Here is a 19,248-nt window from a genome sequence, read left to right on the forward strand (position 1 = left end):
TTTAAACCCACAGTATGCTGTTTTTGTGGCACTGTTATTATTTTAGCATGTTGCTTTGCAAGTTGTTTTTAGCTCTTTGGTCAGTGGCTGTTGTTTTATATATGTGCTTTAAAAATGCAGTTGGAAGGGATGTCATGGTTCAAGCTGGAAACGAAATATGAGAAAATTGCAATGTCATGTGTTTGTCGTTTATTAAGATTGTGAGAGGACAAGACTTCTCTCAGCAGCGTTTGCAGCTTCTGCCCCGTCATGTTCATGAGGCAGAACTGAATTGAATTCAGTGATGGAAGAGGGTTGGAGGGGTGGCTGAGAGAGGAAAGGAGGAGGAGGGGTAACTGGAGTGTGTGTGGGGGGTGAGAGAGAGAGAGAGAGAGAGAGCGAGAGAGAGAGCCTCTAACTCTCAGTCATTCATCTCTCGGGGAGAGGAGTGGAAACAACAGCAGGAGGGAGGAAAGGATTTTTCTCTGTGTTCAATCTCTGACTTCTGAAGCCTCTCACTCTGACGTCCATGCAGTTTTTTTTCCGTCACCATCCTTCCTTTTTAACCCCAAACACTGTGTTGCTGCTACTGCAAGTATTTCGCATCACCCATTCTACTCTGCATGAAGAAAGTTGCACCTCCTCTCCTCCGACAACACTTTTCTTTCTCTAAAGACAGCAGATACAAGAATCAAATCTGACAGGATCCTATTACCGCGAGCATCCTCAGCAGCTTGACGGTACAACTTGGAGCACTTCGATGAAGTGCATGTAACGGGACTGGTTTGTGAGAGGTGGAGGAGGAGGTGACCTCAGGAGGACGCACCGGGATCTCCTGGAGGAGCTCCGGGAAGAGGAGGAGGAGGAGGAGGGCACATCCTGCAGACTGAGAGCATCCTCCCTGCCTTTTCTCTCCTGATAGACACCCATAAGACAAAAGGGTTCCGTAATCTTAGAAAACAACTTGGCAGAGATATTTGGCAAGTAGCATCCTGCAGTACTATAAAGTAAGACAAGGACATACTGAGTGTAGTGAAGTACACACATTGCAGGAATATCATAAGAGTTATTGTAATTTTGACTTGCTAGAGGCACACACACGCACGCCCAGACAGCCAGGACGAGCAGCACGCCAGAGCAGAATGGATCTCCCACTAATCAGAGGTAAGCATTCGTTCTTCCTGCCGCCATCCAATCTGCTAATCAACTATTGATGTATTTGTGACCTTGGAAACCTAAAACTTGTAGTTGTGCTCTTTTGCAAGAGAAATATTTGAATCTTGGCTTGCAACTACATTTCAGGTTTTTATGTAATAATTATTCATTAAATTCTACAAGGCACTATTGCACCTAGATTGGGTTTTTTTTGTTTTTAGAAAAAAGTTAAGCTAGATTTTGGTTTTCTTTCTACTTTACGAATAAAGGACTTTACATGAACTCATCTATAGCATGAACCAGAAACATGCACAGAACATGAGATTTATTCCCCAATGAAATAAATAATTGTATAGTATATAGTTTATAACAGATCAGATATTCTATGTTTCTGTTCACCCCCCATTTTAGACTTTGGATTTTAGATCTGGCCCTTGTCACATACTCTTGTCACTGTTGGTCACCATTTACCAGTACTGTTTTAGATGGTTGATACTTGCAAACTGCAGTGGTTTCGCTCCTGGCGGACAGATTGATTGTTTTAGTTGTGAAAGTACATTAGTCGGGTCACCAGGTAATTAATTACAACAAGATGTAACTGTGATCAAAGTCTGACTTTTAACTGAAACCATTTCAAAAATTCTTTTTTTTCTGCATTATGCCAAATGGTGACACATTAACAGTTTGCTGGACTACATGTTAACAACGTTACTCTCTGTGCGTTTTAGCCGTCGGTGTAAACGCGCACGCGTGTGTGTGTGTAGCTGTGATGGGGACATGTGGGGTTGGGATTGATTGTCCTCAAGGTCGGATGTAGAATGTCGATACCCATCTCCGCTGGGGTGGGACTGGAGGGGCGAGTGGATGAGCGAATGATGGGACGGACTGATGGAGGGAGGGAGAGAGAGAGGGAGAGAGTGAATGGGATGAGGAGTGGTGGTATCATTAGGGATTGACTGGGGATGGGTGGCTGAAAGGAGGGGACAACGTGTGTGTGTGTGTGTGTGTGTGTGTGTGTGTGTGTGTGTGTGTGTGTGTGTGTGTGTGTGTGTGTGTGTGTGTGTGTGTGTGTGTGTGTGTGTGTGTGTGTGTGTGTGTAGCGGACAAATATGGCAGATAGATGGAGGAATGATGACATGGATGAATGGATGGTTGGATGAGGGAGGGGATGAATGGAAATGGAAGGTTTTTATGCCACAAGAGGTAATGCACTGACTAATGCACTGTAGAACCACAGACAGAAGATTTGCAATTGAATTTAGCATAAAAGACAAAGAATTCCCAGAACAACAGTAGAGTCGCTCAGCTTGGCTTCTTTGTGATTAAACAAGGAAATCAAATTGTTTCAAAGTAATACTTCACTCAAAAAATATCTATATTTTACCTTTCAAGTTCTCCCAAATAGGTGTCTTGAACTCACAAAGACGTTTTTCCCCTCTTGCGTCACTATTTGTGACTCCAGAATGCAGAAAGAGACAGCTATGTCCATTTAGCTTGAGGCTACTTGCAACCGACAACTGTGCATGAAGACACAGATGACACTGAACAACAAACTTCAGTTTGTAAATGGACATTTTGGGCAGTTCAGTTGCCATCGAGCTAAATATGCATTGCAGACTCTTTCTGCCTTTTGGAGTCACAAAAAACATTTTGTGAGCTGAAGAGATCTCTTTGTGAGTGCTTGAGAGGCTGAATACACTTTTTAGGTGAAGTATCACTTTTAAAACTTGACGAACACTTACTGGAAAGACTGAGCTTTCATTAAGCAGGTTAATGAACCATTGCTTTAAGCTCTCTGGCTTAACTATGCTCTACATTTCCAAAATCTGAAATCTGAATTAAAAAAGTTTGTGGCTTGGTTAAATGTTGACATTTCACATGTTGATATTTCACATAAAAGTATAGCTACAATTTACAGGCTGAGAAGGAATAACCATCAGTGCTGATGAGACAAAGAACACTGCATATGACCACATGTATTTATGATCAGCAGAAACCGTGAGAAAATCTATCAAAGTCCCTGTTTGACTGACAGGAGATATCTGGCAGGCAATGAGCACTGTTCGTGCATTCATGAGCAACTGGGAAGCGGGAAAGTCCCAACCTCAGATTGGAAGAGCACACTTAACATCTGTCAAATTGGGAATATCCCATGAGGCAAGAGGGACATTTTAGAGACGAGAAGGTTTGACGTCAGAGGAGAAACTTAAGAAATGCCGGCCTGTTTGTGCTGATCACAAGTCATCTTTATTGTTAATTAAAGATCATCATTTGGGACTTTATCCACCAGCTGAAAATGCCAGGAGCTCCTCTGAAAGCTCTTTTTCAGCTGATACACTTGAGCTGCTACGATATCTCAGAATCTCAGCAGAGGTAGAAATGTTAGCACAAGTACTTCCTCGGGTCTTTACTCTGGATGAAATAGAGACTGACCACACAGGGAGAGCAGACGGATCCGCCGGTCTGCGGGGGTTCAAAAGATTTTTGTGGGCGAGGAAATGTTTTGGCGAGCACAATCACCTGGTTGGAAAGCGCTGTCACGGTTACTGTCCAGCATTTGTACATTTATACTGTATTCCTTTTAAATCACAAGTCAGAGGCTGGAATTGGGAGTGCCATCACATCCGAGATTACCATGTTCCAGGGAAAGAATTGGGAAAAAGTACAATACCTAATGATAAAACACTCACACTCTTTTTTTTTTTTTTTTTTGTGGTTGCACCATAACCCATGATAGCAACATGCTAATAGAAGACAAATAGTTCCATGAATGTTGACACTTGCGGTACAGAAGCACCATTTTGGAATTAATCCGGTTTCCTCAAGTTTATAAGAAGTCCGATGTCAGGGGTTCCCAGTTGATCATTTCAACTGGGAAGTTGGAGATTCTGACTCTGCAGGTCCATCGGAGCACACAATTAGGAGGCAGTGGTCAAGCAGGTCACCATCATTTTCTTGCTAAAGGTGACGTGCCTGGTTCTTTCTGCGTCATGGTGTCACAGAGAGGTGATTAGAGAGGGGGAAAACATCTTCGTAAGCTTGAGTCACCTTTCTGTGAGTTCCTTGCTGAATTTGTCCTCTGAGCAGATATACTGATGATTATGGTGAGCCTCCAGGGTGAATCTAGGTAGTGATACCTGTCATTGTTTTCAGTTTAGGTGACAGAATCAAGTGGATTTCTACATGGAGATATTTTAACTGAGGAGACAAATGAGTTCCAACAACCACAACAACTTCCTCACGCTTCTCTTCCCCGTAGCTTGTTTGTCTTCGTCCTTCAACATCTGGCTCGACCACTTTCATCGCTATCACTATTAGCGTGGTGATCTCTCACTCGTCCACAGCCCCTTTCCTTCCTTTCCTCCTCTTTCCCCTCTCGTTCTCCCCCTCCCCTCCACCCCTGCCTGGATGCTGGTCTGCAGTGTCTATTTCAGTCTTTCCGTTGGGGTCAGATTCAGCACATCCGGTATCTCATCCAGTTTATAGTCATTCAATCCTGCTGTGTTCCCAGAGGGCATCAGGAGGAAGGCCCCCGGGTCTTAGTGCCTGGACACACACACACACACACACACACACACACACACACACACACACACACACACACACACACACACACACACACAAACACACACACACACACACACACACACACACACACAGACATAATCTTCTGGTTTGAATGTGCTTCTTATACATAATATACACTCATTATATGCGTTTTAAAGAGCTTTGATAGGCTTTCAAAGTTGTTTTTGATGACTTGTAAAACTCTGTACTGTCATTTCTCTCTTCTCATTGAATGACAGCATGTCTCTGATTGACTTTGTTGTCCAGATCTGTCCTCTCCTCTTATTCTGTCATTTGTAGTTGACTTATTACATCAAGCTCACAGCAAACAACCCATGTGCGCAGCAACTGCAGAAGTTTGCTAGCCCCCTGACAAAGATTCAGAATACTAATTATTGGTTAATTATAATTTTGGTGAAGTTGCTTTAACTCGTGAGTGCGACACCGTTAGGAAACATGCACAGCATCAACATGGATGCCAGCTTTTTCAGCTCAATGTAATGGAGCGAGCCACTTTATCTACTATTAATGTGGGTGTTTAGAAGCCACCAGGGGTAACAAAGATAAGGCTGTTGTGCATGTCAAGATTTTCCTGATGTATGTTTAACACATCATCTACAACCTTTGAACTCTGCGTTGTTGGAAAATTTGTAGTTCTAAGGTTTTTGCTACATCAGCATCAGGAACTCAGACTCCCCGGCCTGCAATGCACTTTCTTTAGTTGTTGTGGATTCCATGGTCTCCTTTAAAAATGTGTATTATTCTCTGGAAAAAAAAAGAGGAGGCCAAAAATGGAGGAAAAGAGTAAGAAAAGTGAAGAGAGGAAAAGAACAGGACACCAGGACAGGGGATGAAAGGGGAGCGTGAAGGTGATGTGAGGGGACCACAGGATGGGGGAGGATAGAGGAGACAGGATAGGAGAGCAGAGGGCAACCCCTCCTCATTCCGAGACAAAGGGTCACTGCAGTCAGTTTTAAAATAGCCATGATGTCATCCAGGAGAGATGCCGTGATGCTGTGTCCATTAAACCTGATCGAGCATCAACAGGTCAGGTCAAGAATCCAGGAAGTTGGAGAGTCTCAATGAAGATCCAGCTCTCTACTTTTGACATCTGAGTTTTTAAACTGTATTTTTACCCTGTTTTTCTATGCATTTGAATGAGACTCGCCAGAAAAAGAGAAATACAAAGACAGTTCATCATCTCTCAGCTGGAAATGGGTAAAAAAGGGGTCAACAAGAGCAGCGTGAAAAGCATAATACTTATGAAGTTAGTTAACGTTATTTCCGGCAATCCACAAAGTCAAGCCAACGATCAGCTGACCCATTTCAGCTGGTGACCCACTTATCTCCCTCTATGCATTTAAGAGGCCCAGCTGATCCTCCTCCAGGTTCCTGATGCGTCCACAACAACAACAACAACAACACACAAACTGTGAAATAAGAGAAAACCAGGGATTTTCATGTGGACTCATTTACTCTGTAGCCTTAAGACCTTTTCATATTTGATGCCCTGTAACGCATCACAAGGGGCAACGAGAGGAAATGGTAATCACCCCTGCATTTGGGTGGAGCATGCATGCAAAATCCTGCTATGGTAAGGGGCTTGTCGGGGGGTTAAGTCCAAGGGCTCAAAAAGCCACCACAAAAATGAACATATTAAACTGGGAAAGGGGCCCAATGTCACCCATGTAATTAATGGTGTTGTTTCCATCGCCAGCTTTGTTCTGTATCATATGGGGGTCTTTGCTGCTGCTGCTGCTGCTGCTGCTGCTGCTGCTGCTCTCCCTGCATTCAGCTTCTTATATATGCACATGGATGGAGAGGGAGGTCCCAGAGTAGAGCCGCACCACCAGATTAAAGTGGCTGTAATGGCAAACAAGCTCACTCTCTTTGACAAAAGTTTTCCTGACTGAAATACAGTTATCAGAGACTATGGAGAGCACAGAGGGCCAAAAAGTTGGAGATAGTCAAAAGCATGATGCCTCTCTCTCTCTCTCTCTCTCTCTCTCTCTCACACACACACACACACACACACACACCTTAGGATGTCCTTGTGACCCCGACTGAGTGTGAGAATGTGATGCTTGAAAATGGACTGATGCATCTGACAAAGCTTGGTAGAGTAACTGGTGATTTGCCACTGGAGACAAAGTGTCTAGAATGCATGTTTTTTGAGTGTGTGTAATGTAGGTACTTTATGAATGTGCAAACATGTGCCTGTGTGTGTGTGTGTGTGTGTGTGTATGTGTCTGTCTGTCCATCCATCTTAGACCAGAGACTCAGTCAGCACTGATACTCCCCAAGCACAGAAGTCCCTCCTCAGATTACCGCTGGAAACACCAGCCCTTTATAATGGTTTGTATGCTTCACATTCCTCTTAAACTACTCAAGCAGCAGTTTGGCAAATTATAATAAATGTAACCACTATTCTTTGCTGCCAACAAACCATTTCATATATTAGCACTGTTATATAATAATGATTTGGTGTATCCATCTCATTCCTCCTGATTGTGGACTTTTTTCCCCACACAACGTTTTGCTGTGATATATTCCTGTTTAAACAGAGAGAAACAGACTGACGTCCTGATCCTCTGAGCCACAGGCATTATTTCTGAATGAAACTCTCATTGTCATACTAGTCATGTTGCGTTAGTGTTTTTCCACCTGAACTTCAATGACATTTGTGGGAACGCTGATGAGGAGGAGGAGGAGAGCGTGTGGTTCAAATATTGAAATTATATTTATGGAGGTGATTAAAGGTTAGCCAAACAGATTCAAGCTAATTCCGAAGCGTTTCCTAAATGTGTGCACAGCGGTCGGTGTCAGGAAATGAACAGCCATCTCCTGTTACAAGCTGATGTTTTGTCGAAACATGATGACATCAGGACAAGAGCCAATGCGTCACTGACAATAGATATGCAGCAGGTTAAATAGGGGTTGTCTGTGGTAACACACACTCTGAAATGGCGGTTCAAGACAAGAGCAGCTCCATATTTACAAGTATACCTTTTAAGAATGGTACAAAAGTACATTTGTTAGCTCTATATTGATCTTCAGGTGACCAGGAATCCACCTTTTGATTAAACAGAAAGGGTGCAAAGTGAAATGAAGGGAACACAACTGCCTTTCAAAAGGGCCCTTTTGGGTACACACTGGTACCTCTGTTTGAGTGAGCAGAAACTACTGTTTGTGTATTTGCATTTGCAGCACTCACAAAAGTTGTTGTTGTACTTAAAAGAGTCCTGCAGTATACTGAACAAATTTAGATACTGTGAACACTTGCAAATGACAAAAATCCTAATCCATTCCTTCGCCCATGTCGCTTTCCTTTCCTTCTTTTTTTGGGGGTTGCATCAAATTTGGACTGCTGCTTAAACTTTGGAACCTCACTGCTGCCCGTGTGAGGATCCTGCAGATTGTGTTGCAAAAAAGCATGCAACCATGGTTAAAATGTGACTTCCGTTTTGTTTCACTTCAGACTGATACAAAAAGGTCTTGTTTTTCCTATGTCATTGCCTGGATTGCCAGTGTATCCAAGACAAATCCTGGTTTTGAGACCAGGTACTTGTCTAGGACTCATGGTCTGCTTGTCACCAAGTATAACGTAAACCACTCTGACTTAAAGATTCCACATTCAATCATCAATATACAATTCAACCGCCAGTTGGAATGGTAACTCAGCCTTCAACGTTTCAACATGACTTGTGGTATCTGTGACATGACGACGGGGCGTTAATGGTTGCCTCCACCAGTCAGTAAACATGAGGTCATGGAAATGGATGGCAGGCCTCTTCTTTTTAACAATTAGATGAGCTGATAGGCAGGCAGAGTACGAGCGAGCCACAGCCACTGCTCTGCCTGATGAGATTAGTCACCAGGACTTCTCCTCTTTCCTCAGACTAATTTGAAAATGCATCCCATCTAACCAACCTGGCCTCCTTATCTGCTGCTTTATGGCTGGACTTCTGGAAAGAAGCGACTGAATGATAGAGGCTGAGAGGCTGGAGCGTATCAGACAGCCTCTTTTATGATCAGGCTGGCCAAATGTATTCACTGCAAAGCTTGACGGTGTTTTGTGGCTAGTATTTTTGGTTTGGCAAGCTGAAACCACACCATCCTTTTCTACCGGAGATGGATTGCCATGAAGCTAATGGCGACTCATTGCTAACAACAACAAAACTGCCCAAAACTGTCCAGACAAATTCTCAAGTGCATCAATAAGCATTCACTATAATCCACATTTTCCTTTATCAAGCCAAATGCCAACAAGCACAAATCTGGAAGGCTGAATGATGGATGAAATTGAGTTGGTGAAAGGAAATTTTGGGCTGTAGTTGGCCGTCGGTTTCCATTAGCTTCATGCGAAACATACGTGGCTGGCTCCGTCTACAGTGTGGAGTCACAAATAAGAGATGCAGGATACAAAAAATGTCTTTGTGAGCTCGAAACACCCATCTGTGAATACTTGAAAGGCAACATACAGTTGTTGGGTGAAGTGTGACTTTAAAGTCAGGGAAGCTATCAGCTGGTTAAAGCTGTGAACCACAGTCCTGTTGTGAACAAGAATTCTCCCTCTGCAAGGAAAGATTTAGGAATGAAAGCACTTGGTCACAGGGGACGGACAGCATGGCTCAGAGGTAGAATGGCCGTCTAGCAACCGAAGGGTCGCTGGTCTGATCCTCACTTCCCCCGGCGACCATGTCCAAGTATCCTTGAGCAAGACGGACTGGCGACCTGTCCAGGGTGAACACCACCTCTCGCCCAATGTCAGCTGGGTTAGGCTCCACCCCCCTGAGACCCTTAAGAGATAAGCGGTATAGAAAATGGATGAATGAATGAGCGCTTGGTCACTTTACTGTCGCCATCTGGAACAAGATTAAATGTTGCGGTGAAAACTTCACCATCAAGGGCAAAGACACTCTTACTCGATAGGGATCGTGGTGTGTATTTTAAGACACTTTTTCATTTAGTTGCACTTGGTTGTGGAATCAGAGCTCGAGAGAAATGGTAACCTCTCACTCGTCTTCTGTCCAAGAGGACCGGCTTGTCCATTCGATGGATGTGAAAATAAATGGGTTTCCGTTTGGCCTCATTACTCTCTGAAAAGGACAGCCGGATTTGTCAAGCGGGCCAGCTATTTCTCCCCCTTAGCCACTTGGCAAAATTGCAGCATCTGTGAGTGTGTGGGTATTGCTCAGAGAGAGAGAGAGACAGAGAGAGAGAGGCAGAGAGAGAGCATGTGTGTGTGTGTGTGTGTGTGTGTGTGTGTGTGTGTGTGTGTGTGTGTGTGTGTGTGTGTGTGTGTGTGTGTAAATATGAGTACACAACCTTTGTACATGAGGGCTGGGGTGTCTTCAATCTCACACATTTATATACAAACACACATATCATCTGAGACCTGGATCTGAATCCAGTGACCCATTCAAACATTTCGAGGTTGGCTTTCGTGGCAGTTTTTTTTCTTTTGCTGCACAATTAAGCAAATGTATTATGAACTCTCAAACATTTCAGGTGAAAGTCAGTCACATTTCTGGACAAACAAGATGAAACAATTCTGGTGTCGAATTTGTCCGTTTTCCATGAGTCCTCCTGTCAAGTGCTTGCAACCTCGTTTGGTATGTGACACAACGTGATTATAACCAGCTGTATTGCCAACGACTTTTCCCTAGGTGGATGGATTCCCATCAAATCGATCATCCTATACCGGGAAAATGGCAGTAGTCATATAAAATTGACTGATTAAGCTTGGCTGTAACTGTGCCAGTGTTTGGAGAAGCCAGCAATCAAACCACCAACCCAGCTGAGCCACAGTTTAGCTGATGTCCGTAGCGTAGAGGTGTTACCATCAATGATATTTCCAGACTTATGGGCAGAGGGTCTTCCCTGACGGCAGAGTGAGACTGATTGATACATTTTGTGCAAACTTTGCAGTCTAACAGATAAACTACAAGCACTAACGCCATCCATCCATCCATTTTCTATACCGTTTATCCATTAAGGGTCACGGGGGGCTGCTGGAGCCTATCCCAGCTGACATTGGGCAGGGTTCACCCTGGATGGGTCACAAGTTTGTCGCAGGGCCATCAGGAGCAATAAGGGGCTCAGTATCTTGCTCAAGGACACTTGGACATGGTCACTGGGGGAAGTGAGGATTGAACCAGCAAACCTTCAGTTACTAGATGGCCACGCTACCTCCAAGCCATGCCACCCACACAAGCACTAACTCCTTCAATGTAAACTAACAGGGGAGCTGAACCTTTGTTCATACTGTACATAGTCAGCCAGTCAGCCTCTCCGTCCGCAGGTGGGGTTTTCGCGTGGCAGCTGCAGCTGCATTCAACAGATGCTAAATTACAGTGTGGACCTTGCAAGTCTCTGGCAGGCTAATAATAGCGTATGTCTCAGTAAGAGCAGTGGACACTGAGTGGTCACGATGACATGGCTGCTGGGTGTGTGGAAGCTGTGCTGCCAAACTCCAGCTTTGATCAAGTGGTGGTTAAATATTAGGAATAATATTTACGCTCCTGCTTGCATTATGTCATGTGATGTCCTAACTAACTGAAGGAAAATTCTTTTTAATTTTTCCTTTTTTAACACCAATATAAGTAGACTCCATTTGTTGTTGACTTAATTTCTCAAATTTAGACGACTTGTGTCTAAGGAGAATCGTGCATGTATGTTACAGACCCAGTATATTGCACAGATAAAGCAGCATTTGTACTTGTTGCTTTTTCAAGAATTTTCTTTGCAATCAATCACCAAAAAGGATGATTATTTTCTTTCTTGGAGATTCTGCTAATGGTATTTGATTAGTTTCTCTTTTTTGGCTTGGTTTGAATGAATGAATGACTCACTGGTTTACAGAACATCCCATGAAAAACAATTCTGATAAACCACTACGCTCTAAAATTATCATTATTATTATTATCATCATTATTATTATTATTGTTATTTAAGTCATTTTCAAAACCTGCAAAGCCAAACAAGGCAAACATTTAAATCCCCTGTTTAAGTATCAGAAGGAATTTTGCGCCAAATATTTGTAGCATTCTGATGGCTTAAAATGGCTCAGGGCTACGAGGTTTGCAAGGTTCGAGTGGTTCAAGCTGCAATAACAGCAAGTAAAACTTCTATTTTTTCCAAATAATGTTTTCATCTGGATTCTCTAGTGGGGTGGAATCATTAAAAGTTAAAAAGTCACGATTACTATTAACAGTATTACTCACATCATTTCACTGTGTGTGTGCAGGTTTATCTGATGTGCCGTGAGTGTTGGGAGCACCTTGCCCCAGCCTCGGCCTGCAGCGCTGGTGCTTCCAGGCCTGGCTCACCAAGATGGACCCTGCTCACTCCCTTAGGATGGAGCTGGATGGGCTGGACCTCCACCAGGTTCCGATGCTGTCACTTGACCAAATACCTGCCATTCGGGCCAACAATGACTATGTGGAGCAGCCTGGGGCACTGGATCCAGGATCCCAGTCTGGATTTATTTATGCTCACGATGACCGCTACCCTCATGGAATATACTCCCACCACCCCCAGCCTTCCTTCCACTCTGCCCTGCCCCGCAGCCAAAGTCAGCAGCAGCATGCTCACCTCACCCACCTGAGCCGTTCCAGTACCATAAGCTCCTCCATGTCGCGGACCAGTGCTGCCTCAGACCAGAGGTTACTGACAGGTTTGACATCGTCTCACTCTGGCATAGGTTCAGTGATTCGTTCTCAACCTAAAGGTGAGCTCAAGCCTGACACTTCTCTGAGTAAAGGCCTGGTAGGGGACGAGGCTGAGCTGGGCCTTCATCAGTTCATCTGTGAGCGGTGTGGTCGCTGTAAGTGCCATGAGTGCTGTGCTCCGCGCCGTCTGCCTTCCTGTTGGGCCTGCGGTCAGCGCTGTTTGTGCTCCGCTGAGAATGTCGTGGAGTACGGCACTTGCTTGTGCTGCATTAAAGGCTTGTTCTACCACTGTTCTGCCCAGGATGACGAAGATAACTGCGCTGACCGGCCATGTTCCTGCACTCCAGCCCACGCCTGTGCCCGCTGGGGCACCATGGGGCTGCTGGCTATCTGCCTGCCCTGCCTCTGCTGCTACCCACCTGCCAGGTTGTGCCTTGCCCTGTGCCAGCGTGCCCATGACCGTGCCACGCGCCCCGGCTGCAGGTGCAGCAACACCAACACTGTGTGCCGCAAGATCTCTGCCTCCAACCCTAATCCTGGTCATCCCTCCATCCGCAGCAAAGCTGTGGAGAAGCCATTATGACAGGCCAGGAGGGGGCCAGGTAAATCAGTTTCCCCATAGCTGTCGCCAAAGCAACGATGTCGCCAATCAACAGTGACACAGCAAACATTGTGACGACGCCACCATTGCGAACCCTAACTACAAAGCCAACCGACCATGTTCACCCAGTGTACCTTGTATTTACTTCTTCAGCTCAGGAGGGACCAAAGCTTTACTGTGCCTGTCGGAAACATAATGCCTAAAAACAAGCACTCATCCTGAAGAAGAACTCACCTTTCTCTGCCTTCTCTGGTCTGGTGTGATCTGGACATTTCAAATTTATTTATTTATTATTCCTTCCAACCCCAGTCTTTGCAAAGAATGCACAGAACACAGAGATGGGCGAAGGACCAAATCAGGAAGGAAAGATGCCTGTGGCGAAGTGTGTAGTTCATGCCAACAGAGTGTCTGTCCTCTAGTTATAGAGAAAATCAGAGGAAGCGTGAGAGATTGAGGACCAGAACAGAAACCTTTGCAAAGGTTAAGGATGAAGGAATGAGGTGAAGAAACTAATGATGTGCCACGGTGGATATCTGACTGGGACAGAGTAAAGCACCCATAGGCATAAAGTGAAAACAATGACACTTGCAAGATACCTGCAACAACAGTTTGAACCAAAAAAGGGACCATGCACTGTATCACTGCTACTAAGCTCATTTGTAAAGGAAAAGCACTGTGAGGTAGACGGACAACGTTTCTCCAGCAGCCAAAAGCTGAATGGAGGATTATCTAACCAGAGGGAGGGCATATTCATTGTGACTGGACAGTGTGTGTGTGTGTGTGTGTGTGTGTGTGTGTGTGTGTGTGTGTGTGTGTGTGTGTGTCCTCCCACTGTACAACAATCTGTGTATGTGGAGCATGTGTGTATGTTGTTTTGTCAGCAGAAGAAGCCTCCCTTGTCTTATTTATAGCAGCACTGCTTCAGTGGAGCTCTGGTCTGGTCGGGTTTCCTCCTGAAGTCAGTCTGTCGCCAACCTCCCAACCTCCTTCATGTCATCCATCTCTACCCCTCTCTCCTCCCCTATCCCTCTTATTCCATTGTCCACCTATCTTCAAACTCACCACTGCCCTACTTCCACTCAGGCTGCTAGCTTGTACCTTGACCCAGATTGTAAAGAACAAAAATCCTCATAAGGCTCATCTATGAAGCAGTACTGCCAGAACCGACGGAGGAAGTGTCGGCCAACATCACTGGCAGGACACTGAAATAAACCCCTCATTCAAATGTGCATTTTGCTTTCAAGCACTCAAAAATAGGTGCCTTGAGTGAACAGAAGTTTTTCCTTGTGCTTTACTTCTTTGTGCATAAAGAGCCAGCCATGTATGTTTAGCTTGAAGCTAACAACCACTTACTAACTCCCAAGCGCATCATGTGGTATAATCCATGTCTTTATCAAGCCGGAAACTAAATAATCCACAAACACTTTGACCTGAGTTAAAAACAATCAAACTGAGGCTGTTTCTGGTTGAGCGCTATTCTGAAAAAGCAGTTGGTTCAATTTAACAAGCGATGAACTGGAAGGGATACAATTCGGATTACACCAGATGATTCGCTTTAGAGTTTGGACAGTTTTGCAATTGTTAGCTGTCAGTCACTAATAGCCTCAAATTAAATACAAGTGTTAGGCTCTTTCTGCATTTGAGTGGAAGCAGTTCACATATATAAAATAAAATGTTCACTCTTTTTCTCCTCATAACATCTTTCTAATATCACCCAACAAAGGATGTCTGGCACAAGGCGCATTATTCCCACAAACCCATATATCTCTCCTGCCTCGACCGCCTCTCCTCTTACGCTTAGAGGGCTAAAAGCCTTCAGTTCCTGGTCCATCGAGAGTTGATCAAACTGGCAATTAGCTTCATGATAGCTCTTAATGGGCCGGAGAAGAATGGAGCATAGGAGGAAGTGAAGAAAAGGGACAGGATGAGCGGAGTTGTGGTGTTCAGTAGATGGACAGCTGATGGATTGAGAGGAAGACTGGAGGGTAGAGGAAGGAGGAGGTTGGGTAAAGAGTAAAGAGAGGATCATGTAGTCAAATGGAGAGCAGGAATCCATTTATTATGTTTTTACTTTGATGAATTCTCCTGAACCTACTCATCTTACTCCACACCAAAAGTGCATGGCTTGTCTAGCTAGGAAGGGTTCAAAGTTGACAAAAAAAAGCAACAACACACACACACACACAGTGGCCGACGTGTGCATCTGTGTGAGAATACTTGTGTGTATGCATGTCCATGTTTTTAAGCGTGTGTGTGTGTGTGTGTGTGTGTGTGTGTGTGTGTGTGTGTGTGTGTGTGTGTTAATGTTTGGATGGATCTTGGGTCCTTGTATCCCAGGATATGTCACCTGTGCACAGAAACACTCACATCCACTGACCCAATTTGTTAAATGTTACTTTGCTCTATTTTTATATGTAAATATGGGCTACCTGTATAAATATTTTTATTCTGCTTTGTTTTGTTTCTATGAGATCGATATTATTACGACTGTTTCCACTGTAGTGAACATGCACTTATTTACTGTCCACTTGTGATCAATTCAGGAACTTTTGGGGCAACTCTGAGCATAATTAGTAACCATGGCTCGATTATGGACCGTATTGGACTACCATCACATATATTATGTCATGTGGAGCTTCAAAAGCTCTGCTCACTTTTTTTTTTTTTTTTTTTTTGTGAATCAGTTGTCTTCTTGATAATTTCTTTCTTTTGGGCTAAAAGAGAACAAACACAATTCTTCTCAGGGGATGAAACATCATTGCACTGTTGCATGAACAGTAGCACTGACTTTTGCCACATGGAACGATTATGCACACATTAGAATCAAGGCCTGTTTAGGCTTCAGGCAAAGGGCTTGTTGGACCATCTAAGGCCCCCTTCCCACTGACCAAAAACCTGCAATCAAAAGGTCATGGAAACAGGTTTAATCGGCGTTCGCTCCTGGGTCAAATGGCCCTGCGGTAGGCTCGGGTATGTATTGGCTCCTGCTCAGATTGACACTTATGGGAACACAAAACCCATGTGATGGCGATAATCCAATCTTGAACACACATATGACAAACAGTCGCTACCAACAACATACAAGGTGGCCCCAAATTCAACCCGTCTCCATGAGTTGGTTACCAGGGCAAAAACTAAAGCAGAAAGCGTCACTGTCCTCTGTGCTGCCTACCAAAGATTGTATACAAACCCAAGACACTTCGCTCCAGCGCTGTTTTAACAGCGCCTTCCTGTTGCTCTGGTGTGATGCCTACATTGGCGACATTGAAAGTGAAACTCCTTCTTTACCCACAATGGATGAATCAGCTTTTTTTTTTAAAGTCAGTTTGTTTTCAGGAATAAAATAACTCACACATGCAGTGGGAAAGAGTACAGTTCGTGAAAAATAAGGAACCTAGAGGCTGCGTCCTATGACAATCTAGGAAGAATGCTGATAATCCAGACTCAAGAAGAAATGCTGTGACATTACTGAAATATCACCCAATATTACAGTTAAAGTACTAGTGAAGTATTCTCCTCCAAAACTACACTGAGTATAGTTGGTGTGTGAAGTTTGACCTTAAATGCATTGTAGCAAAGGTGTTGGAACTACAAAGTCAAAGCCTTGACTTTAGAGCTAACTGACAAACATCTGCATCTCACACACACACACACACACACACACACACACACACACACACACACACACACACACGGGCTGAAGGCCGTGACGCAGCCTTGCTCTTTGATGACCTGGGATGAGAACAATGTTGTCCTAAATGTTTCTGTGTTCATCACTGGTTTCAATTTGATTGACAGGTTGACAACTGTGAAGGACACTCTTGATTTCTTTGTTGTAGAGTTGCAACTTCCTCCACCCTTAGTGTTACCTATGACATCATTATTATTACTATTAGTTAATTTTTATTGTTATTCCAATTATTGGCAAACTACTAACAACTTTTGAATGCAAAGCACCTACGGTGGCATTATGTCCACGTCACACTTAACCAGTCGCTTCAAAGGCATTGGGAAATCCATATTGTAGTTTAGACAAGAGGCCATTGTCAGCCTTTTTGGATCATTGCTGGCACATTCTATCCCGCACGCATGCTCTTTGGATGACAAAAGATGCTTAAAAAGTGTCAGAACACCATTTGACTGCTTCTGCATACGCTTGAATGAAGAAAATTGAATACTTCACCTGTTGCGGTGTTTGAAAACAAGAGTGTGGACGGGAACATTTAAAATTTAAACATTTTAACCATATTAGTGGATTTAGATGGGTTTTACACACACACACACACACACACACACACACACACACACACACACACACACACATACACGCACACCAGACAGTCTTTATGATCTTTCTTAAGCTGAATTCAGACCAAATCAGGTGCTGTGGAGAATGCACTCGCATTAATTCAGGTTCTTGTTGTCAGGCTGTCAACATGGAAGAGGGACTAATCAACGCCGTCTGGCTGCTGTCTGTGTGGAAAACGGTGATGCAGTCGCCTTCCTTCAGTCTCTGTCTATTTGTTTCGTGTTCGACGAGAGGACAGAGGAGCAGCGTCCGTTGGGGGTGAAGACGCTTCTTCCTCTTGTTCCTTTCTTTAATAATCCGTTGCTGAACTGCTTTTAGGTGCATGATACCACCACCTTCTGGACTGGAGGGCTTGCAGTTCTCTTCACACGTTATACAAACAGTGACAGTGGTTTAAAGTAACAGGGTATTTGTCTTCAAGTACAGTTGATCAGAACCCACCAGTTACTTTGAAGAAAGAGATGTCGCATAGAAAACATGGCGGAACCTGACGATTATGTACGTACAAATGTGACGCCTTCCAACTTCAGGAGGACAGAATCAGAGCAGCACTTTTACAGGTTCGCCGTTCGAGGATTGAATCCCCCCCCCCCCCCCAATACTGGATTACGTAAACATGTCGAATGTGTACTTTTATTCTGAATACTTAAGAAAACCCACTATCAAATACTTCTTCTCTGTAGTTAAGGAGCCGTGTACTTTTTCCACCGCTGTGCAGCGCTATGCCATCACCCAACCGGCTCAGTGCCTGATTTGGTCTGAAACCAGCGTCATGCATTGTTCTGAATAAAATACAGATACACACAGAGTGGCGTGAGCAGTGCATTCTGGGTTCAGCTCCGTTCAAGTCAGTGATTCTCATGTTAAGTCATTTTCAGTCATTGTGGGTTTATCAGTCTTAATTTGCTTGATTGCATCGGTCACATTTGTGTGTCTTAGATATTTTGTTGTAAGATGTTGGCACAGCATTTGGCAAAACTCAAGGAAGGAAACTCAATTATGAGGGGGTTACGGTTTTTTTCTGGGGGGGGGGGGGAATTCTTTTTTGGATATTCAAAAGGAAAACAACTTCTCCAAATTGCTCCTGCTGACTAAATGTGTGTATCTGTGGACATGAAATGCTTATTTTCACCACTCCGACAAATGAATCTTTTCATTCCAACACTCCGGTGTTCTGAAAATTCCTCCGTCAGGACCAGAACTCATGTCAGGAAACTCTCTATAACCACTAAACTTCCCCTCTTGTGTCTTTGCAAGCATCGCTTTTGGTACTAAATTGGCATCCCGTATGTTCTAAAAGAATTTAAGGAGAGTATATGGAACAAATATATATAGAATTCTATCTAAAACGAATATATTATATATGGAACACATTTCACTTTTCTTTCTGTTGCATTAATGGATATTTATTTAAATGGTTGCAACAATAGCGGTCACAATAATCATGGAGATGGTGTTGACGAGTATTTATTTGACAGTGGTTCAGGGAGATTGAGAGCACCATCGTTGTTTGTCTTTTGGTTTTTATTTGTTTGTTCCTCTCGGTGTGGTGTGGCTGCTGCTACCCTCCTGGCTAAAGATGATCCAATAAAAGGAGTTTCAAAACCGACCAAATGTGTGTTTTGCCTAAATGAACAAATGAATGAATGAGTGAATGAGTTGTTGTTAAAATTGTATTGAGTTTTGGGGATATAATTCACGACCTCTTGGAAGGGGATGAAAATAAAACTAATGTAGGTTTGGCCATTATTTAGACATCTTACCTTCCAATCAGGGCAGTTCTTCTGTTAGCAGTCAGTGGCCATTAGCTTCAAGCTAAATATGCATGGCTGGCTCTCTCTGCATTCTGCTCACAAAGAAGTGAAGCCCAGCTTGGTTTGTGACATTAAACGAAAACTGACCTTGATATTCCCTTCTCTCCAGACGTATATCAGCTAATTTGAAAGCTACTGTATGAATGTAAC

General features: G+C 43.8%; 1 protein-coding gene across 1 annotated transcript; it reads left to right on the plus strand.

The window, feature by feature from the left end:
- The first annotated feature begins 427 nt into the window (after positions 1 to 427).
- Positions 428 to 18,850, plus strand: LOC147248370 (protein sprouty homolog 3). Its single transcript, XM_086178966.1, has 2 exons — positions 428 to 1,143; positions 11,951 to 18,850. The coding sequence occupies exon 2, from the start codon at positions 12,037 to 12,039 to the stop codon at positions 12,955 to 12,957; it is 921 nt and encodes a 306-aa protein (XP_086035092.1). The 5' UTR covers positions 428 to 1,143; positions 11,951 to 12,036; the 3' UTR covers positions 12,958 to 18,850.
- The last annotated feature ends 398 nt before the right edge of the window (positions 18,851 to 19,248 follow it).

This window comes from Aulostomus chinensis, chromosome 15, assembly GCF_037954235.1.
Source record: "Aulostomus chinensis isolate RoL2024-O1b breed Wild chromosome 15, RoL_Achi_v1.0, whole genome shotgun sequence".
Classification (NCBI taxonomy): Eukaryota; Metazoa; Chordata; class Actinopteri; order Syngnathiformes; family Aulostomidae; genus Aulostomus; species Aulostomus chinensis.